The sequence below is a fragment of the Crocodylus porosus genome, unplaced genomic scaffold (genome assembly GCF_001723895.1).
Source record: "Crocodylus porosus isolate Cpor-Errol unplaced genomic scaffold, CroPor_comp1, whole genome shotgun sequence".
Lineage (NCBI taxonomy): Eukaryota > Metazoa > Chordata > Crocodylia > Crocodylidae > Crocodylus > Crocodylus porosus.
In genome coordinates, this window is record NW_017728906.1 from 199,816,929 (window position 1) to 199,838,489 (window position 21,561).

The window sequence follows — 21,561 nt, forward strand, 5'->3', positions numbered from 1 at the left end:
TCCCCTCCCCTCCCCTCCCTGCGGCCCCTGAGGAGGCTTTGGCTAAGGATGGAGGCGCTACACCCTGCGAGCTGGCTGCTTGGCAGAGGCCAGAGGTGTGTCAGCTGGGCCTGTAGCCATCTGTCCTTGCTTGGTCCCCAAGGGCTGGTTCTGCCTATGTCTCAGTCTGGGCCTGGCGCTTCCTCAGCACCTGTAGCGGTGCTGGAACTGCGGAGCTCCTTTCGTGGTGCTGGGAGTCCAGCCCCAAAGCCCACCCCATCCCTCCCTGACCCACTGTCCCTGGTGCAGGTGCCGGCCGCGGAAGACGGGGACGAGGAGGAGGATGCCCAGGTGCCCTGGGACTCCGAGGAGTCAGACCGCTCCAGCGGGGAAGGGGGCCCCGTGCCGGGCCCTGAGCCCAACGGCTCCCGAGCACGGGGGGTGCCTGAGTCAGAGGCCGTGGGGGACCATGGGGAGCCGGAGCCTGCCAGCCCCCGGAGTCGCGGGGTCCAGGAGGAAGAGGAGGAGGAGGAGGAAGAAGGCAGCTGCTGCAGTGACGAAGGGGAGGACAGTGGCGACGTCTACTTCTACTACACGGTGGGCGAGCGCTGGATCGACTACCTGGAGCGCACCGAGGAGGGCGGCCTCATCCGGCACGTGCGGCCCAAGGTAGGAGGGTGCGAGGGGCAGCCGCCCCGGAGCCCAGCCCCTGAGGGAGGGACCTGCCAGTTCTTTTCCACTGCTAGGACTCCCTGAGCTGAGCACCAGCACCACGGTGGCAGGAGGCAGTGTAGCCCCCTGGGGCAGGGGCCTGGGCTCTTGGGCAAGAATGGGGGGTGGCCATGCTCATTGGGGCACGTGGGAGGGCCCTGTAGGTGTTGCTGTGCCAGAGGGGCGTGGCCCTCCCTGCTTGGCCCTTGGGTCCTGGGGTGCTCCAGCTGCAGTGGTGCTGCGCGTGGGCTGCCTTCCACCTTCCCACGGGCGGGGCCACAACCCCCTCCTCTGCTCATGGCCCAGGGGCTGAACTGTGCCCAGCCCTGTTGCACGGCATTCTGCTCACTCCCCTCTCCTGGCAGATGAAGCGCAAGTCAGAGAATGGCCTGGATGGCCGGGCCCTGTCCCCTGGCAAGAAGCTGTGCAAGGGCTCGGAGCTCAGCCGGTGAGAGCAGGCCCAGGGCTGCGGGGGGGAGGCTGAGTTGGGTTTACCAGGGGAGGGAGGCCGCAGGGAGCAGGGCTGAGTAGGGGCTTTCTTTTGAGGCGATGGGGAGCTGTGGGGCCTGGAAGATGCAGCGGGGAGTCTGGGACAGAGGTGTCTGTCTGTCTTTTGGGAACTGCCTGGTGACGCGTATTCAATGTTTCTCCTGTGCATCTCTCCACTGGGCTCCAGGACTCTGGGTCCCTGCACCCCCAGCCCCACCACCACCTTTGGGGACCTGCGCAATGGTCGGCCAGGCCAGGCACGCCGGCGCCGCATGCCCTCGGTTGCTCCGCCCCCAGGGCTGCAGGACTGGCTCCGCACCTTCCAGGTAGGCGTGTGTGCCCCCAGGGCCCCATGGGGAGCAGCCAGGGTAAGGAGGGGCCAGGAGTGGGGTATGGGCTGCGCAGGGACTGCCCCGGGAGGGGTCACAGGCAAGCCAGGGTCCAGTTTGGAAAAGAGGAGGTTCCTGCTCAGCTGAATCAAGCTCTGGTCACGGTCCCCCTACCTTGTAGCTGGCAGAGCTCCCTCATCTTATTCTCAGTGCCCTGCTCCCCTCACCTCTCCATCTGCCCAGTAGGTCCTTGCATGGCAGCCCCAGAGCCGCTGCACCCGGCCAGCTGTTTGCTGGCTCTGTGCAGCCTGTTGTGCCTGGGGCCCCTGCACTGCCAACCCAGGCAGCTCCTTTGCCCTGCCCTACCAGGGTCCCCAGCTCAGGGGCTCTCAGGGAAGCCTGTTGTCTCCCTGTGAGGGTGGCCAGGTGTTGCCCCATGTCTTACGTCCCGGCTGCATCCTCCCCAGCGCTGGAGCGGCCCTGAGAAGCTGTTGGCACTAGACGAGCTCATTGACCGTTGCGAGCCCTCCCAGATCAAGTATATGATGCAGGTTATCGAGCCCCAGTTCCAGAGGGACTTCATTTCTCTGCTGCCCAAGGAGGTGAGCAGCATTGTGGGGGGATGGGGCAGCCCTCAGCCAGAGGTCCTAGGGCTGTTGCAGCCCCCTGACTCCCCTCTCCTGCAGCTGGCACTCTATGTCCTGTCCTTTCTGGAGCCCCGGGACCTGCTCCGTGCCGCCCAGACCTGTCGCTACTGGCGTGTTCTGGCTGAGGACAACCTACTGTGGAGGGAAAAATGTCGTGAGGAAGGTAAAGCTCTCTCCTGTCTTTTGTGATCACAGAGAAGTGGGGGACAACCCCAGGCATTGCCCCTGCCCCAGGGAAAGCAGGGGGGCTACAGCTACCAATGTCCTGCTGCTGCAAAGGGTGTTGAAGTATGCTCCGAGAGACCCCTGGCAGAGATTGTGCTCCTGCTGCAGAGGAAGGCAAACTCATCTAGTCCATACCACTCTGATCAAGGGGAAGTCCCTTCCTGCCCCAGTGCAGCATTGATCTGAGCTTGAGCAGGGGGGCAAGACCCTTGACCCAGGACCCTGCGGGGTTGGTCCCAGCAGGAGCATTTGCACACCTCAGTCCCCATCTGCAGCCTGGGCTGTACCCCACATCCAAGTCCTCACTGAGGAAGATTTAAAACTCTCCATCTGCCTTAGAAGCCTCTCATTTTTACGTTTCCACGTAAGGAAGTCACATTAAGCACGTTGCTTATAATTACCGTGTTTGGTAACAGAAAGGAGTTACGACGCTGATTAAATACAGTGCAGGGTCACTGTGGTTCAAGACTGTTGTCTCTAGTGGGGTTCAGGTCAGTGGACTATGTAATAAATCACGAGCCTTTGGGCCTCACACTAATATCAAGCATCAAGTCGATATAAAGTGTAGCCAGGGGCATGGGCCAGGCCCCATGGAAATCTCTTACCTAGCAGGGAGACCCCACGGGGATGGGCTTAATGTTTTAACATACCTGGAAGGGGAAATTTTTCTCTTGCTAGCCTAGAATGACTCCATGTAGCTGAGGCCGGAGGCCTGCCCTTTGCCACAGGCTAACACCTGCCAGAGTCTGCTAAAGCCTTCTGACACGGGGATCTGGGCTTCACAGTTGATGGCAATGGGTGATTGCTCTCAGACTCTCCTTGTTGGCTCCTTTGGCATTTTGGCTGAAGGCAAGCGAGACTGGGGGCATCTGAACTCCAAGGGCTCTGGGCCTGGAGCTTGTACATAGGACACCTGTCCAGATTTGGAGAATATCCAGAGCCCCAAGCCAGTGGTCTGGGAGGGAGGAGACTTGCCCTGTGGTAGCTCCATGTAGGTTGGAGCGACTGAGCTCGGCTCAGTCAGATTTTGGAACATGAGCATTGGACTTTACCCAGTTGGACCAGGAGCAAATCTAGCTTTGAAATGAAACAGATCTATAAAGAGCTAGTCTGTGCCACATGCAGCTTGGTCCCAGCCCCTCCCAACCAGCCTCACACCTTTCTGTCCCACAGGCATCGAGGAGCCCCTGAACTTGCGCAAGCGGCGTCTGCTGAGCCCTGGCTTCATGTACAGCCCCTGGAAGTTTGCTTTCATGCGGCAGCACCGTATCGACATGAATTGGCGCAGTGGGGAGCTCAAGGCCCCCAAGGTGGGTTGGTGAGTGGACCTGGCCCCTGCCTCACCGCATCCCCTGCCAGGCTCCATGCAGGTCTGCTGCAGGCCTGGGTCTGCCCCTTCCCCCATAGCATCTCAGAGGCTGCAGGAGATTGAGCCTGTTGGCTGTCTGCCTCAGCCTCCCTGCTCCCCCATGCTCCCAGTGGGAGCAAAGCCCCCAGCTCCAGGGGTCCCCTGGGCTGCCCCCTGGATTCCCGGCCATGTGTAATGCATCTGTGCCCCCTTTCCAGGTCCTGAAGGGCCATGATGACCACGTCATTACCTGTCTGCAGTTCTGTGGCAACCGCATTGTCAGCGGTTCTGACGACAACACACTCAAAGTTTGGTCGGCCATCACGGGGGAGGTGAGCCTGCCGCGCCAGGGGTCTACATGCTCCCGCAGCTGTTGAGCACCAAACTTGGCTACCTGCAGGTCATGGCATGGGACGTGTTGCTGAATGTAACATGTCCGAGTGAACCCAGGGGGCTAGGGGCTGTTGGACCTGAGGTCAAATGGGGCTGAGCGGGGCACAACGACCCCAGCGGACAAGTGCAGGGTGCTGCACCTGGGGAGGAAGAACCAGCAGCAGACCTACAGGCTGGGGAACTCCCTTCTTGCCAGCGCAGAGGCAGAAAAGGATCTTGGAGTCGTTGTTGATTCCAAGATGAGCATGGGCCGATAAGGGGACGCTGTCAGGAAGGCCAACCGCACCTTGTCATGCATCCACAGATGCATCTTGAGCAGGTCCAAGGAGGTGATCCTCCCCCTCTGTGACACTGGTCAGGCCGCAGTTGGGAGTACTCCATCCAGTTCTGGGCGCTGCACTTCAGGAGCGATGTGAACAGCATGGATGGAGAGGGTCCAGAGGAGGGCCACAAGAGAAGGATGAGGGGGGATCTGGTGGCCATCTATAAACTTGCCAAGACGGACCAGCAGGCAGTGGAAGAGTCCCTGTTCCCCCGAGCTCTAACAAGGAACAACGGCCATAATTTCACTGAGAGTAGATTCAGGCTAGGCATCAGGAGGCGCTACTTCACTGTCAGGGCAGCTAGGAGCTAGAACCAACTTCCAAGTGAAGTGGTGCTTGCCACTACCCTGAGGGTCTTCGGAAGGAGGCTAGACAGCCACCTAGCCAGGGCTGTGTGACCCCAGCACCCTTTCCTGCCCATGGCAGAGGGTCAGACTTGATGATCTGCTTAGGTCCCTTTCGACCCTACCAACTATGAAGCTGGGATGAGGGTTAGGATCAGTGTCGGGGGAGAGCTGGGCCGTTTCCAGCTACCTGCAATGGGGCAGGGGTGCAGGAGCTCTGGGCAGCGGTGCTGGGGCATCTGGACCCATCACCTGGTCGGTGCTGGGGGTCTTGCCCTCGCCCTGCCCTGCACCTGCTAATAGCTGGCTGTCCCACAGTGTGTGCAGACGCTGGTGGGCCACACCGGGGGCGTCTGGTCATCCCAGATGAGAGACAACATAGTCATCAGCGGCTCCACAGACCGGACGCTGAAGGTGTGGAATGCGGACACGGGCGAGTGCGTGCACACTCTCTACGGGCACACGTCCACTGTGCGTTGTATGCACCTGCATGGCAACAGGTACTGGCGGGGGGGACATCAGCGGGACCCGGGCAGGGCAGGGAGAGGGCATGGGGTGCTGAGCCGTGGTGGCACGTGTATCCTGTGCAGGGTGGTGAGCGGGTCGCGGGATGCTACACTGCGCCTGTGGGACATCGAGACAGGCCAGTGCCTCCATGTACTGATGGGGCACGTGGCGGCTGTGCGCTGCGTGCAGTACGACGGGCACAAGGTGGTCAGTGGCGCCTACGACTACACTGTCAAGGTCTGGGACCCTGAGAGCGAGAGCTGCACCCACACACTGCAGGGGCACACCAACCGCGTCTACTCCCTCCAGGTGAGATGCCCCCGCACTTAGCATGTCTGCTCCCCAGACCCTTCCCCTCAATGCTTGCCCTGGCAGAGCTGCAAGGGCACGAGCCCTGTTTGCACCCTGTGGGCAGCTCTCTGGCTGTGGCAAGGGACCCTACCCCCCCGGCAGCACCCATCCAGCTGGGCATGGCTGACCACACTTCCCCCTGCACTGGCAGTTTGACGGGACACACATCGTGAGCGGATCACTGGACACGTCAATCCGGGTGTGGGATGTGGAGAGTGGGAACTGCCTGCACACGCTGATGGGACACCAGTCGCTCACCAGCGGCATGGAGCTGCGTGACAACATCTTGGTGTCTGGCAATGCTGACTCCACCGTCAAGATCTGGGACATCAACACAGGGCAGTGCCTGCAGACACTGCAGGGTGAGTACAGGGGCGGGGGTGGCAGGGCCGGGGCCTGGTCAGGGGATGGGGTGGGCCGGGGCCTCACAGCGCCTCTTCTCCCAGGGCCCAGCAAGCACCAGAGCGCAGTGACTTGCCTGCAGTTCAGCTCCAAGTTTGTTGTGACCAGCTCTGATGACGGCACCGTCAAGCTGTGGGACCTCAAGACGGGCGAGTTTGTGCGCAACCTGGTGGCACTGGAGAGTGGGGGCAGTGGGGGAGTGGTATGGCGCATCCGCGCCTCCAGCACCAAGCTGGTGTGCGCCGTGGGCAGCCGCAACGGCACTGAGGAGACCAAGTTGCTGGTGCTGGACTTTGATGTGGACCTCAAGTGACCCACGCTGGTGGGGAGGTGCCTGCAGGCGGGGTGGACGCTGGTCTCTGCTGGGCAGGCCCTGGCGCCGGCGCCACCCCTGCACCTACCCTGGCAGACTGTACAGACAGCGCAGAGCCTGCCTGGGCCTTATTTATATGTACGGGCGCCTGGCGCCAGGCGGAGACTTGAGCACAGGAGGCAGCATGTTTTGTACACGAATATATTCTATTTCTGTAGCAGCCTGTGCAGGGTGTCTCAGGGCAACAGGCTGACGATATGCAAGCAGTGCTGTGTGCACAGAGCGGGTGGCATGGCGCAGGGCAGTGCCAGGTGCAGCACAGCCCGGTGGCTCTTCAGACGTGTGGGCTGTTGGGCCAGCCCCACGTAGATGGGGCAGTGGTGCCGAGGCAGGAAGGCGCTGGCCCCTGGCAGCTGGCTTGCCTTGCGCAAGGCTTGCACCCATACGAGGGGCAGCGGGCAGGGCCGGGTGCTGCGTGCAGCCTGAAGCCGGGCCGTGTCCTCATCCCACCTTGCATTGCGCAGCTCCAGACCACCCAGCAGGAGCCCAGACCTGTGGCTGTGGCTGGGGTGTGAAACACCGGATTGTAGCACCTGAAAGAGTGGGGTGCGGGAGGTCAAGCAGGTTGGGTGCAGGGCCCAGCTGTTCCCCCCCCGCCCTTCGCCATCAAGGAAGGGCCGGGCTCTGACCTGGGGGCTGAGACAGAGCTGCTCCAGGTTCTGGTTCTCGGCCCGTGCGGTCTCCTGGAGCAGGGCCAGCAGCAGGCGCCGGGGGTGCTGGAAGGCGGCCAGGTGGTAGAGTGGGGCTGGTGGACCCGTGCCTGCCCCCAGGTAGCTGCACAGCAACTGCCCGCGGCTCCGCAGTGTCTCCAGCCAGGCACTGGGGCGCTGGGGCCCAGTGGGTGTGCGGCGCAGCCAGACACGGGGCAGGCGGTCACGGGCCAGGGCCCGCAGCACTGTGGCACAGCGGGGGGCTGTGCAGAGCACCCCTTGCAGCTGCTGCTGGGTACAGCGCAGGTCCGTGCCCACTTGGTGCAGCAGGGCCGCCAGGTTCCCAGCCTCGTCCAGCAGGAACCGCAGCAGGGGCCGTGGCGGGCGCTGAGCGCCACAGGGCCGGCATTGCTGCAGCGCCACCTCCAGCTCCTGCACCATGTCCAGGCCCTGCTGCACCAGCGGCCCCAGTGACTCGTGCTGCCTGGGCAGGGGCAGGCGTGGGTGTGGGAGCCACAGGGCCTGTGACCGTAGCAGGTCAGTGAGCAGGGCATGGCTGCGGCGCTCCAGCTCCTGCTCCTGTAGCCCGGCTGGCAGCCCGCACAGTGCCGGGGCAGCCGCACCCACAAGCTGCTGCATCTGTGCCCAGGGCTCTTCCGGCTGCGCCTCCGAGGAGCCGCCTGGGGCAGAGGAAACGTTGGCCCGGGCTCCGTCTTGCCGCAGAACAGGACAGGAGGGAGGCCCTGGCCCAGTGCGTGCGAGGGCTCAGCCTTACCCAGGGCTGTGGTGCTGGCAAGGGCAACGCAGAGGCTCTGGACCCCACGGGCAGCTGGCAAGTGGGGGTCCTGGCTCAGGCACTGCTGGCTCAGGGTCTGCACAAGTGCTGCGTCCCCTGCATCCAGGATGTGGCCCCCATAGAAAATAGAGCCTGCAGGGCAGAGAGGAAAGGACTTAGCACCACCACCTGGCTTGGATCAGGCAGGCAGCCTAGGCATCTGCCCAGACCCCTGGACCCCAGGGTGGCATAACCCTTACCCACCTGCCAGCTCTTGCAGGGCCTCCTCAGGGTTGGACACCACCTGCAAAAGCCGCTCCTGTGCCCGCAGCCCGGCAAAGAGTTCAGCCTCAGTCCTGGGGAAGACAGTAGTGCTGAGATGTGCCCATGGGCACAAGGGCAGTGGGGATGCAGGGGCCAAGCCAGGCTGTGGGCACTCACCAGAGGTAGTGGGCAGCCTGGGCCCTGCGCCCGTAGTGCTGGCGGTGGAGGAGGGCGGCATGCAGGGCCAGCAGTGGCAGCCCCCGCTCGGGCTGCACCCGCCAGGCCTGCTGGTCCTGGGCCAGGCTGTAGACACGCAGCAGGGCACCTGGCAGGTCCATCGGTGTCTCGCAGCACACGGTCACCACGCTCTGGCGCAGGGGCCCTGGGGGGCCGGGAAGTGCTCAGCCCTGCCTGGGGCCACCCAGGGTGCAGTGTGCTGCTCCATTCTACCCCATAGCTGCTTGCTCCACATAGGGGAAGCTCGGCTCCAGGCATGGCCTGTTTCCAGCAGGACCCTGGCCTGCCCGGACCCAACAGTCCAGCGAAGCTGGTGGGGAGGGGGGTGCAGAAGGGGCCCCTAGCTGGCTGTAGGGGAATCTGGGGCGTGAAGCCATGGGGGGGCTGCGCACCTGGCAGGGGGCATGGGAGCCGGGCAGCCGCAATGAGCCAGAGGCGGAACTTGGGGTGGAGCTTTTTCCCTTTTGTGGTGGCTGCCGCTGGCTTCGCAGGATCTGCAACAGCAAGGGCAGGGCTGGAGTGCAGCCAGCAGCACCCCACACCCCTCCCAGCCCTTGCGGTGGGCCCAGGTGACGCACCCTGGGAGGCACCCAGTAGCCGTTGCAGCAGCACCAGCATGTCGGGAGGCCAGTGTGTCTGCAGGTGGCAGTTGTCCAGCACCAGCCAGTGCCCCCTCCTTGCACAGGTGCCCAGGGCGTCACCCATGCGCTGCAGGCAGTCCGGTGCCCCCAGCGTGACAACCATGACCTTCCCCTGTGGAGAGTGGAGGTGTCACCCAGAGCTGCGCCCACCAAGCTCCCCCAAGCTGTCCCTTGCCTGCCACGCCGACCTCGCGGTGCTGCTGCCGGGCCATCTGCTGGATCCAGTGCAGCGGGTGGGTGGTGGCGGCTGCAGCACCGGGCAGTGGTGTGAGGAAGAGAACAGGCACGTGGCTCTGGCTGTGGTCATACAGGGCAGCAGCACTGTATGCAGCCGCCTCGGCCATGGGGCGCCCCATCAGGCAGGTAGCCAGGTCGGCAGCCACGCTGCAGAGTTGGCCTGGGCGCAGCACGCGCCACAGCAGGGCACGCTGGAAGGGTCCAAGGCCAGCGTGGCCGGGGCCTGGTGCAGGGCCCACCATGGTGCAGGGCAGACGCAGGTACTCCTGCCACGTTGCCGCCTTGCCTGCCAGTGCCGCCTGCAGCCCCTGGAAGCCAGGCAGTGCCTCCAGTCGCCCACACTCCTCCCAGGCCTTGGCATCCACCCAGGCTGGGCATGGTGGGGCGCCGGGCAGCAGGGGCAGCAGCCGAGTGGCGGTGGGCGCCTGCAGGCCCTGGCAGAAGGCCAGCCAGGCCAGTGGGGAGACGTGGCCATCAAGGCGCTGCAGGGCCACAGCACCTAGTAGGGCCAGCAGCAGCTCATGGCGCTCCCACAGGCCAGGCTGGGCGTAGGTCAGCAGCGCCCGTGCTAGGGCCCTGTGCAGCTCCATCATGCGGGCCTCCAGTGCCTCCTGCTGCCTGGCGCCCCCCCACCTGGTCACCAGCAGGCCACGGCGGGCAGCAGCCAGGGTGGCGGTGGCCCTGCAGCAGTACAGCGGATGCAGGCGGCAGACCTGGCGCAGGGCTTGGTGCAGCGCGGCACCCAGGCGTGCAGCTGGCCGGTACTGCTCACGTATCGCGTGGTGGCCCTGGCGCAGGGAGCACAGGTGTTCGTGGCTGGAGCGCAGCGTCTCCACCTGTGTGTCCAGCAGGTGCACCATGGGGAGGAACGCCTCCGTCTCCAGCAGCGCCTGCTCTGGCGCTGAGATCAGCTGTATCAGCTCCTCCTGCAATGGGTCAGGGGCTCAGCCACCACTGCCAGGGCTGGGGGGAAGCCAGGGGGTGAGGGTTCCTGACAGCCAGGGCATGGGGGAGCTGCAGCCCTGGTGCAGGCCTGTGCTCACCTCGGCACACGCGAGCTCGTCCTCCACCTGCAGGATGCTGAGCTCCAGTTGGCGCCAGTGGCTCTGGGCCTCATGGCGTTCAACCAGCAGCAGCTCCTCCAGCAGCAGCTCTTCCAGTGCCCCCTCACCCAGGCTCAGGTCCACCACGTTCAGGCTGGGCAGTAGGGCCCGCTCCATCTCTGTGGGCACAGCAAAGGGCAGGGCCTCAGGGCTGGGGCTGCCAGCCCATGTGCACACATGCGAATGTGCACATCTGCGCTGCTTGGGGAGGGGGGGCAGCTGCACTAGGAGCGACCCCACCCCCGCTCTGGCCTTGCACCTTGGTAGCGATACAAACACAGAGGTCTGTGGCTCAGCCTTCCCACAGCCCATGCAGCCCAGCACAAGGGGGTGGCAGGAAGCCAGGGCTTGGCTGGAGCAAGGGCTGAGACAAGGCCACATCCACCAGGGTAGCCGTGGGCCCTGAAAGCAGAGACGGAGAAGAGACGGTGTAAAGGTGATGCGGCCAAGGGTTGAAGGAGCCTAGACAAGGTGTGGCCAGCACACACGGCACTGCAACAAGCAAGATCAGCTCCTAAAACGAGTTGTGCCCAGCCTGCATGGTGACAGATGGCCAACGAGGTTTTGGGCTGCATCAACAGAAGCATCATGTCCAAGGTGTGGGAGGTGACGGTACCAGTCTATTTGGTGCTGGTGTGGCCTTATCTGGATACTGGGTGCAGTTCTAGGCTCCACATTTTAAAAAGGACGTGGAAAAGTGAGAGGGTCCAGAGGCGACTACAAGGATGATGAAGGGCTCGGAAGGCAAGACCTACATGGACAGGTGGAAGGAGCTGGGAGAAAAGGCGCTGAAGAGGGGACGTGACAGCAGCCTGCAAATATCTGTAGAGCTGTGTGACGGAGCAGCTTTAGTGCTCCACCACTAAGGGCTGCAGCAGCGAGCCGCCAGGTGTCCGACAAGGGTGGCCGTTTTGGAGAGCTCTGTTATAAGAGCAGAGCAGTTTGTGTTCAGTGGCCCTGGGAGTAACATCGTCCAGTGGAGCTCCTGCTTCAGGAATATCTTGGAGGTAAAGACGAGGCTATGGGGAAGGAAGAAGCCTCATTGGTCCTGGACATGACCTGAAACTGTACCCTGCTGGGATAGGGAGGCCTGGTGGTCCTCCTTATGGTGGGGCAGGGCCACTTAAATGCCAGGTTCGAGAATCAAACTCCTGTAAGACTGTTTCAGGCTGGACATAAGGAAAAACTTCTTTACTGTCTGAGCCCCCAAGGCCTGAACCAAACTCCTCCCAGAGGTGGTGCACATACATAGCCTGGACACTTTCAAGAAACATTTATCTTGCTGGGATCCTTTGATCCTCACTGACTTTCTGCCCCTTGGGCAGGGGGCTGGACCTGATGTTCTTCCGAGGTCCCTTCCAGCCCTAATGTCTATGAAATCTATGAAACCATTCTGGTGTAAGGTGGGTCGGGGTGCCCAAACCCCTGTCCCCACCTCTGGGTGGGCTTTGGAGGCAATTCAGGGCCGGGCACACAGAGTAACTGCACCTGAACCCTGTGGGGTTGGTAGGCCCTGGAGGTGGGCCAGGCACAGCAGGAGAGCGCTACCTGAGCCAGTGGAGGTGTTCTACCTCAAGCCCTGGGAAGAGGGCAGAGTGGTGGGCCAGACAGGCAAGTGGAGCGCCACCTGAGCCTACGGGGGTGGTCGACCCCAAGCCTGAATGGTTGGGCAGAGTAGTATGGCAGGCAGTTGATAAGGCCCGGTGCGTGCCACCCGACTGGAGGCTGGGTGCTAGGCTGAATATGGAAGGTCCAGTGTATGCACTATAAGGGAGGGCAGGTGCTAGTCCTAGAAACATCTGCAAGGCATGGGACATGGGTAGGGATGGTTGTAGTGTGTACATGGGGCCTGTGGCATCGGGGCGGATTGAAGGGCAGCCTCCTGCCTATTAACATCAGAACAATAGGACATCAAGGCATGGCAGGCAAAAGAAGCAAGCAGTTGGCCCAAGGACAAAGGAGTGGGCTGGTCTCTCAGTGGAGCAGTGAGTTGGCTCCTTTTGTAACAAGTTGCCATAGAGAAGATGGAAAGCAGCCACTCACTCTTGTTGCAGACCAAAGGCTTGAAGTTGCAGTAAAGCAGGTGTGAACTGATCTCAGGAAAAGCTTCTCTGTGAGAGCAGCAAGACTGTGGGACAGACGCCAGGGACGCGGGGTCTAGCAGAGGCTGGGCAGAGATGACCTAGGAGCAGTGCTGCTTGCAGAGTGCTGGGCAGGGTCAAGCCCTCTGGCTGGGGCAGTGAGCCGTGCAGTGCAGCAGCGTTCCCTGCGTTGTCGCGCCAAGAGGGTAGCAATGGGTTTGTCTGGGGAGGTTTGGATGGGGATTTTCGCCTCAGGCCAGGACTGGACCGAACCTCCAGGAGCCCTCAGCCCCTGACTTCCCCATGGTTCTGTGTGTGAGGGTGCACTTTGCAAATTTGGGGTTGACACCAGGTTGGTTGGAGTTGCAGACACTCTGGAGGGTGGGGTGGGGAGTCCAGTGACCCAGATGGACTGGAGACGTGGGCCACAAGTAAGCAGGTGAGACTGCACAAGGACAAGTGCAACGTCTGGTGCTGGGGCAGGACCACTGCCTGCACAGAGACAGTCTGGGAATGACCAGCCAGGTTGCAGAGCACAGCCTGGGAGGTCTGGTGGGCCACAAGCTGCATGAGCCACCACAGTCGATTCAGTTGGCACCATCGTCCTTTACAGAGTGCCGTGTATGCGCCAGTCAGTTCTCTGATGGCTGCCGAGTCCAACACACAAGTGACTGTCCTGTCCATAGGTAGGACACAGCCGTGCACCAGAAAGGTCTTTCCTGCTCTGACGCTGGTCGTCACAAACCTTATTCCAGTCCCTTGCAGTCCCTCGCTCCATCTGCCAGCTGACTCCGCCAGCCAGAGCAGCATTCTGCACTCCTTTCCCAATCACCCACAGAGATGCCACAGGATGCCCAGTCGTCTTTGCTGGCATCCCAAAACCTGCACAGTGTCTGCCTCTCTTCCTAGACCCTTCATGAGCTTCAAAGGACAGCCCATTCTTCAGGATCCAGCATTTGCTTGACTTGACCAAGCTACCTGAGTCTTTTCTTACTAATCCACATTCCCATGCATGACAAACCATGTGACTTAACGCATCCACATTTGTCACCCTGTCTTGCCATCTTATTTGAAGAATTTTATGCAGGCATCAGATATGAAAGTTGTTTAGTCTTTTGGTATGTTTGGTATAGGTCATCTACATTTCTGAACCATGTAGAAGAGTGGAGAAAACACACGTCTCATAAATACGGATTTTCACTTTAGCTGACAGTTTCGGTTCCGGGGTCTGTGTTTCCAAAGATCAAAGTTCCTGGCTGCTTTGCTGATCATACTAGCGAGCAACATCTACAGTGCTGGTAACAGCAGAGCCAAGGTAGAAAAACTGGTCAAGGACATCCAAACGAGTACCATCTAGGGTGATATCTGGAACTGGCTCTGAAGAACCTAAGCCCAAAGGGGTTTTTTTTGTTTTTTTTTTTTCCTGCTTTTTTTGCACCGGTCCTGGAAGCACTGCAATACCAGGTCAATGCATGGAGTGGATGGGGCAAGCTCCAGTTCCACCACCCAACACCAAAAAAAATCTGCTCAACATAGACCTCCTATGGAGGACATAAGCCCAAAGGTTTTGCACGAATCAGAGGACTTGGCAATGAGATGTTGTAGGGCATCAGCACTGTGAGCCATAAGGGCTGCATCATCTGCAAACAACAGGTCCCTTAGGATGATCTCCTTCACCTTTTGTCTTGGCTTTGCTGCTTGCCGTGTTAAACAGTCCTCCGTCGTGTCTAGTGCAGAGACAGACGCCCCCTCAAGCACCACAGAACACACGTTGGAGCAGGAATGAGAAGCCCTGCTTCATGCTGTTGTTGATGTTGAGTGGGTCAGACTCTTGGTTTTTATACCTTACTCTTGCCTTTGTGCCGTCAGGTCAGGATTTCACAAGGTTTAGCAGTACAGGTGGACAACCAAGTGTCTTCAGAACAGAGTAAAGTCCTAACCAACTAACCATGTCAAAGGCTGCTTTTGTTCGCTCTATAAACCCCTCGTACAGTGGGATATACTTCTCCCTGCACTTCTCTGTAAGACAACTGCAGGAGAAGACCATATCTATGGTGGACCTGTCCGACTGGAAGCCACACTGGTTCTCAGGATAGATTCTCTCAGCTAATGTTTGAGGTCTCAGCAAGAGAATACAGCTTAAGATTTTCCCATGATATTGAGAAGAGAGAATCCTCTACGGTTATTAGTCACTTCTGTCTCCTTTGCTTTTATAAGGTTGGATGAAGCAAGCGTCCCCAAAATCTTGCGGAGCAGTTCCTTCCTTCCAGCAGAGCAGCAGGACCTTGTGCAACCTCTGCAGCAAGTCGCTTTGTTTGCACATCTGTAAATCCCAGCAGGTAAACGGTCAGGTCCCTAAGCTTTGTGACGAGGAAGCTTTTGGATGCATTGCTCAAGTTCCTTCAGTGTTGGTTTGGCATCCAGCGAAGTAATCACTTCAAACCCAGGCAACTGGTCCAGCACACGTCGGCCAACTACAGACTCCCTTGAGTCTATCATTCCACATCGCTCAATCCACCTCGCCAGCTGCTTCCCCTTATCAGTCATGATATTACCCACCAAGTCTCCCAGTGGAGTTGTCCTGCACTTTGTCAGTCCAGTGGCCTTTCTAACACCCTCATACAACTGTCTACTGTTGCCTGTGTCAGCCGCCTGTTGGGTGCTGTCGCAGAGACCCATCCAAAATTTCTGAGCACACCTGGAAGCTGTCTGAACAGCTTTAGGAGCTTCTCTTGGGTGGTTGAGTGAGTCAGTAGTAGGAGTAGACTTGTGGGTGACTAAGGCAGCTCTTTTCCTCTCAGCGGCTGGCAGCGGTCCTTCTGAGCGGTCTACAAACCAGTCGACGTTTTTCTTAGTATTCTTTCCAAAACTCTTGGTTGCCACATTGCGCACATTGTTTGCAGGACTTCCCATGCATCTATCTGGTGCAGTCTCATTCGTTCCTGCTGACTTGGCAACTTCTTCATCAAAAAGTCATTTCCCGACAGGATCATTGATTTGGCACAAGTGAATGCGAGCTTGTCCAGCAGGTTTACTGCGGTGGATCTTCTTAGCTTGAAATTTCACTTTGCAGCATACAAGGGAGTGGTCTGTGTCACAGGCGGCGTTTGGAAAGGATCGTGCATACGGGATCTTTCACATTGTATACCTCCTGTCGGTACCAAGTCTGGCCGATGCGGTCAAGGTGTCTCCACAATGTTCTCCTTCTGGTGTTGCCAGCAAAGAAGGTGTCGGTCACTGATAAGCCTGGACTGGCACACAACTAAAGAAGTCTCTGACCATTGTCGCTCATACGCCCAATGCCATGCCTATCCAGGATCCTGGGCCAAGTCTCAGCATTGTACCCAACTCTTGCACTGAAGTCTCCAAGTACTAGGATGTGCTCCTTCCGTGGGACCCTGCCGATCAGGTTTTCCAGCTGTTGACAGAAGCTGTCCTTTTTCCTCGTCACTAGCCAGCAGAGTTGGAGTGTGGACACCGACAAGGTCGATGAATCCCTCCTGCAGCCTAACGCGCAGTGTCGTGCTACGTATGGATACTGCAGTCGGGGCTGAACGACGCAAGTTCCTTTCTGCTCTCTCCATCCTCCTTCAGGTTTGCCCTGGCAGCAAACGCTGTAGTCCTCCTTTATGATGCCTGTGTCTCGGAGCCAAGTTCCCAAAAGAGCTGCCCTATCCATTCTGAAACGTGCAAGCTCATTACTCAACACAGCCATTTTCCTCAGGTCTGAACCCAGATCAAGTCATGCCCAGGGCTCAAAGTCCAAATACTCCAGCAGGTGATTCTGTTTAGAAAACCAGTTCAGCCGGGGGGTAAGCAGTGAGGCAGGGCTTGTTTGACCCACCTTTTCTAGGGCCGCCCTCATGCGAGGCCAGCAGGCCGCACGACCTCAACAGTGCTGCTTGGAAATCTGGGTAAGCTGCCTCAAGGCCATTATGCCTCTCTTAGATCCCTGCAACCAGGTCCGGGCCCACGCTTCAAGGACGTGAACAGGCTGAACACATCCCAGCACAGGGCAGCAAACACGATCGAGGGTCTGGGAGGCAGGAGCGAGGACAGATGGAAGAACTGGGGTGACTGAGTCTGGAGAAGACACAGACGGGCAGATACAAACCTGATCTTCATCGTAGAGAAATGCAAGGTGCTCCACCTCGGGAGGAAAGACCCACATCGTGCCTATAGGCTTGGCAGCGCTTCACCCCCTAGCACTACGTCTGAAAGAGACTTGGGGGCCACGACTGACCACAAGATGAACATGAGCCACCAATGCAATGCCGCAGCTGGCAAAGCAAATAAAACGCTGGCTTGCACATACCGCTGATCTCAAACAGGACCCAACATGTCATTCGCTTCATTTGGCCTTGGTGAGGCCGCGGCTGGAGTACGGCATCCAACTCTGGGCTCCACACTTTACAAGGACATGGAGAAGCTCACGAGAGTGCAGAGGAGAGCCATGCGCATGGTAGAAGTCAAGGCAGCAGGCCTTATGAGGAGGCTGAGGGGTACGGGACTCTTCAGCTTGGAAAAGCGCAGGCTCGGGGGACCTGGTGGCAGCCTATAAGCGTATCAGGGGTGTGCATAAGGACCTGGGAGAACATCTGTTCACCAGGGCTCCCCTCGGGACAACAAGGTCCAGTGGTCACCAACTGCTGGAAGACAGTTTTGGACTGGCTGTAAGGAAGAACTTCTTTACTGTCCGAGTCTCCAGAGTCTGGAACAGACTCCCCCCGCAAGTGGTGCAAGCAACTACTCTGGACAAGTTCAAGATGTGTGGGGGTGATTATCCCGTTGGGGTCTCTGACCCCAGCTGACTTCCTGCCCTGGGGCGGGGGCTGGACCAGATGATCTTCCAGCCCCAATGTCTATGAAATCTATGAGAAGAGAGGCCTGAGGGGGATGTGATCAGAGGGTGCACGTCCCTGACGGGTGACGACAAACACTAGAGACGGGCTTTTCTCTGTGGTGGCAGGGGACAAGACTGGGAGCAATGACCTTCAGCTGCAGCTGGGGATTTGAGGCTGGAGATGAGGAGGAACGTCCTGACGATGGGGGCGGCGCAGCAGTGGCACAGGCTGCCCAGGGAGGGGAATGGAGTCTACCCCCAGGGTGTTTACGGGCAGGCTGGACAGACACCCGGCTGGGAGGGTTCAGGCAGACCCGGTGCAGCAGGGCTGGGCTGGATATGACCCGCAAGGGTCCTGCCAACCCGACTGGTGGGTGCCCCAGGGCCCGAGGGGCAGGCACGTGGCTCAGACGCATGCCTCTTGCACCTGGGCCGAGTGCTGGGGTGGCGACACGCAGGACAAGCCGTGTCCCTGCAGAGCCCGTGGGTCCCAGGTGCATGAGGCACCGTGTAGCACCACCATGACGCAGGCAGGTGTGACCATGGGCACGCACAGTGCCACACGGCCAGCAGGGACGGGGAGGGGTCAACGCTGGCACATGTGGCCCCAGGCGGGGACCGGGCAGGAGCAGGGGTGGGACGGCTCCCTGCACATCGCGCTGGGGCAGCGGGGTGGGGAGCCCGGCTGCGCAGTGCAGCCGGCTGCCCCGAAGCCAAGCAGGTGGCTCGGGTGCCGGCTCCAGGCCGTTGTGGGGGGGGCTGGAGCCCTCACCTTGGCCCAGGGTGTGCAGGGGCAGGCTGGTGCTGAGGTAGAGGCAGAAGGAAGGCAGCATCTGCACGGCCTCGCCCGGCGCTGGCTCCGCGCCCGCCTCCTTCTGTAGCAGGCGCTGGAGGGTGGGGCTGCCCAGGCTCTTCTCCGCGTGCAGCAGCAGGACGGGCAGACCTGGGGAGAGGCCTGGCGTCACCCCAGGCACCACCCGCACCCCTGCCTGTGCCCGGGGGCCCACTCGGCCTCACCACTGCCGGCAGCTGCCCGGAGACTCTCCTCCAGACCGGGGTCCATCGCTGACAGCACCTGCAGCGTCTGCTCCGGGGGCTCGGCAGCACTGCTGGGCTCCGTGGTCTCCAGCCGCACGTCCGGGTTGGTGCCGGCCTCATCTGCAAGGCAGCAGAGACCTGCTCGGAGCCCCAGCCCAGGCCCCGGGACCATGCGCGCAGGAGCGGGGTTGCAGCTGTGTTGGCGGGGACTCCCAAGACCCTACACCAGCCCCCCCAGCCAAGCCAGGCCCGCTGCGGGGGCTGCCCTGACTCACCGTCCTTGGCCCGGGGAACGGTGCTGAGCCAGGTGAGGGCCTGCTGGTCGGGGTCGAGCAGCAGAGGCCAGCGGCGGGGGCAGATGCGGGCAGCGGCAAGGAGCAGCGCGGCGGCCTGGCGCGAGGCCTGGTCCTGCGGCTTGCGGTCGCGGTCCCAGGCACGCTGCTCGCGCTCGCAGTTCAGCAGGGCCAGCAGGCTGAAGCTGGGGTGCACGGGCAGCAGTGGGGGGCCGGGGGCGGTGGGCGCGGGACCGGGGCAGGGCAGCTCCTGCTCCAGCGCCCGACGCACGTCGTCTGGGCCCAGCGGCACTCGGCGCCCGGCCAGGAGGTCCTGCCACTTCTCCAGCAGCTCCTGGCGCCGCGGCGGGGGGAAGGCGCCCAGGTAGCAGACGGCGGCTGCGCACAGCAGCGCGTCTCCCTGCGCCGTGCTGCACTTCTGCTCCAGGGTCTGCGGGGCGCGGGTGTCAGGCCGGAGCCCGCTCCCCCCGAAGCGTCAGCCCCGCCGGACCCAGCCCAGCCCAGCCCAGCCCAGCCTGCCCCCGCACCTGGGCGGCCTCCAGCCAGCGCGCCACGTGCGCAGCCATAGCGCAGCCGACGGAGTCGCCCTCAGCCTGGTCCTGCTGGGCGCAGCGCAGCTGCCGGGCCAGGGCCTCCTCCTGCTCCAGCACCTCCTCCAGCTTCAGAGCCCAGGCAGCACTGCGCTCCCGCAGCCGCTCGGCCTGCAGGCGCCGGGTGCTCAGCTGCGCCTCTTCCTCGCGTATCTGCTGCTCGCAGCGGCCTAGCTGCTGCAGCACGGGCTGCCAGGCGCGCCGGGCCTGGCCGTACCGCTGCACCGCGCACATCCACTGGCCCAGGGCCGCGGCCGCCCAGCTGGCACCGCGCAGCACAGGGCCTAGGAAGGTGGGGTCGGCCACAGCGCGGCCCAGCGCCTCCTGCGCCTCCTGCGACAGCTCGTCCTTGGGGTAGAACAGCAGCTCCTGCGGCAGAGATGGGGGCACCGGGGGTGCTGGCTGGGCGAGCTCGGCCCCGCCGGGACCCCGCGCACGCTCAGCCCAGGCCTGGGCTCACCTGGTAGAAGTCCGGGCGTCCCAGCAGCTGGCGGGCGCTGTCCCAGCCGGGCGCCTGCTGGAACAGGCGGCACAGGAGGTCGGTCACCCGCACCACGGGCACTGGCGGGCGCCGGTAGCTGCGCAGCTCCTCCACATCGCCCGCACGCAGCTGTGCCAGCGCCGCCTCGTAGTCCGCACCCATCTGGGGGGGAGCAGGGCATTACGGGGGGTCCCAAACCTTGATGATGGGGCACAGCACCCCGACAGGGCGTGAAGGGGGATCAGGGTATATTGCAGAGGTCCCCTTATCTGATGGGGGTCCTGGCAGCCTTGCAGGGGGGCCCGCACCCCGAAGGGGAGGGGGAGGGGGTTGTGGTCATCGCAGAGGTCACCTTTTCCAAGGCCTCCTCCTGGGCCTGCTCCAACCGGCTGTGCTGGGCAGCTAGGTCCTCGAGCCGCGCCTGGCGCTGCTCACAGTCCTGCTCCTGCTGCTGCCGCACCGCCTCCTCCTGCTCTGCCCTGTGCCGGCACCGCGCCACTTTCTGGGGGGGTGGGGGCGGGTCAGGCATGCCCAGCCCCGTGCTCGGCCCCCGGCGGCCCCACGCGCGTGAGCACAGACAGTCCCCCTGGACCCCGCACCTCCTTGGCCTTGCGCAGCTTTTCCTGCAGCACGCGGACGTCCTGGCCACGCGCCTGCTGCCTCTCGCTCACCTCCTGCAGCTTGTCCAGGACGGCCCGCAGCCTGCGGGCACGGGGGCAGGGCAGGGCAGGGCGCTGGCTCGTGCAGGCGCCTTGCCCAGCTGCTGCCCCGTCCCCCCCCCCGGGCGTCCGTGGGGCAGGGCGGGAGATGCCTGCTGGAGCCTCAGCTCCCCCTACCACGTGCACGGGGGGAAGGGGGCTGGGGCGGGGGCCGCAGGCACTCACCGGTCGACCTGGGCCTGGGTCTGCGCCTGCAGCTGGGTCGACAGGGTGAGGAAGGCGTCGAGCAGGTCGAGGAAGGTGGTGGGCGTGACTAGGGGCAGGCGCGGAGCCAGGTATGCGGCGTGGCACCGCGCCGACACGTGGATCAGGGCCGCACCAGTGGCCACGCGGGACACCGACGTCTCCAGGGCCCTCAGCGACGCTGGGCCTGCGGGGGAGGCAGGCGTGAGGTGGGGCAGGGCTGGGACGGGGGGCAGTGCTGGGGCGGGGCCAGGCTCACCTGGGGTGCGTGGGGGCTGGCGGGCCAAGGCCTCCTGCAGGTGCTCAGCGGCCACCTGGGCCAGGGCCTGGCGGCTCCAGGGCTGATAGACGTCTGTGCTGCAGCACTGCGCCAGCAGCGCCGCAGCCGTGGCCACGGGCAGCCCGAAGGGCCCCCGGCGCCGCGCCAGGCCCCTGCGCCCGTCCAGCAGCACCAGCACGTGCAGGCGGCTTCGCACCAGCTGGCAGAACCTGTCACGGGGGAGACCCGCGTGAAAGGCCCGTCACACCCGCCACGGATCCGGGTGCCACCCCTGGCCCTGGGCAGAGCTCGCCACGGGGCAGAAGTGGCTGGCACTGCCCGCTGCAGCCCCCACCCCCGGGGCGGCCCTGACCACAGCCGGCCGCACGGCCGAGGGGGCCAGGGCCGACCCGGCCCCAGGGCCAGCTGGCCAGGCAGCGCTAGGGCAGTCGGGAGCGCCTGGGCGAGGCGGGAATGACCCCCGTACCGCTGGATGGCGGCTTCGGGCCGCAGGCCGCGTGTCTGGTTCTGGCTGTCCCGCAGCAGCGCTGCAGCGATGGCCCCCGTGTCCTCAGGGCCGTGCAGCCCGGGGCACGTGCCCTCACGCGCAACAGCCAGGGCCTGCCACAGGGTGCCCAGCGTCGCACCCTGGAGCACCAGCAGCACGGCGCGCCGCCCCAGCGCGCCCGCCTGCCAGCTCGCCTCCCGCAGCTGTGCCCGCACCTCCTCCTCCGCCGCCCCGGGCC

General features: G+C 62.4%; 2 protein-coding genes across 2 annotated transcripts in view; one reads left to right on the plus strand and one right to left on the minus strand.

The window, feature by feature from the left end:
• Window positions 1-58: 58 nt before the first annotated feature.
• On the plus strand, window positions 59-6,578 carry LOC109306865 (F-box/WD repeat-containing protein 7-like). Its single transcript, XM_019530493.1, has 11 exons — window positions 59-648; window positions 1,056-1,138; window positions 1,367-1,505; window positions 1,976-2,110; window positions 2,195-2,318; window positions 3,554-3,690; window positions 3,947-4,060; window positions 5,107-5,288; window positions 5,379-5,604; window positions 5,798-6,008; window positions 6,093-6,578. The coding sequence occupies exons 1-11, from the start codon at window positions 157-159 to the stop codon at window positions 6,359-6,361; spliced, it is 2,112 nt and encodes a 703-aa protein (XP_019386038.1). The 5' UTR covers window positions 59-156; the 3' UTR covers window positions 6,362-6,578.
• Window positions 6,573-21,561, minus strand: part of DNHD1 (dynein heavy chain domain 1) — a gene marked incomplete at its 5' end in the record, with an annotated part of 32,106 nt that continues 17,117 nt past the window's right edge. Inside the window, 17 exon segments of the mRNA XM_019528553.1 lie at window positions 6,573-7,751; window positions 7,847-7,999; window positions 8,111-8,202; window positions 8,288-8,492; window positions 8,740-9,100; window positions 9,177-10,151; window positions 10,269-10,447; window positions 18,025-18,195; window positions 18,270-18,410; window positions 18,566-19,013; window positions 19,111-19,542; window positions 19,634-19,816; window positions 20,007-20,156; window positions 20,254-20,356; window positions 20,539-20,743; window positions 20,816-21,045; window positions 21,303-21,553. Coding sequence (XP_019384098.1) covers window positions 6,598-7,751; window positions 7,847-7,999; window positions 8,111-8,202; window positions 8,288-8,492; window positions 8,740-9,100; window positions 9,177-10,151; window positions 10,269-10,447; window positions 18,025-18,195; window positions 18,270-18,410; window positions 18,566-19,013; window positions 19,111-19,542; window positions 19,634-19,816; window positions 20,007-20,156; window positions 20,254-20,356; window positions 20,539-20,743; window positions 20,816-21,045; window positions 21,303-21,553 — 5,433 coding nt within the window.

Coding starts and splice junctions, on each gene's coding strand:
- LOC109306865 (XM_019530493.1), top strand. CDS start 157: ATGTCTCAGTCTGGGCCTGGCGCTTCCTCAGCACCTGTAGCGGTGCTG. Junction 2,111..2,194: donor TTTCTCTGCTGCCCAAGGAG/GTGAGCAGCATT, acceptor CCTCTCCTGCAG/CTGGCACTCTATGTCCTGTC. Junction 5,289..5,378: donor ATGCACCTGCATGGCAACAG/GTACTGGCGGGG, acceptor TATCCTGTGCAG/GGTGGTGAGCGGGTCGCGGG.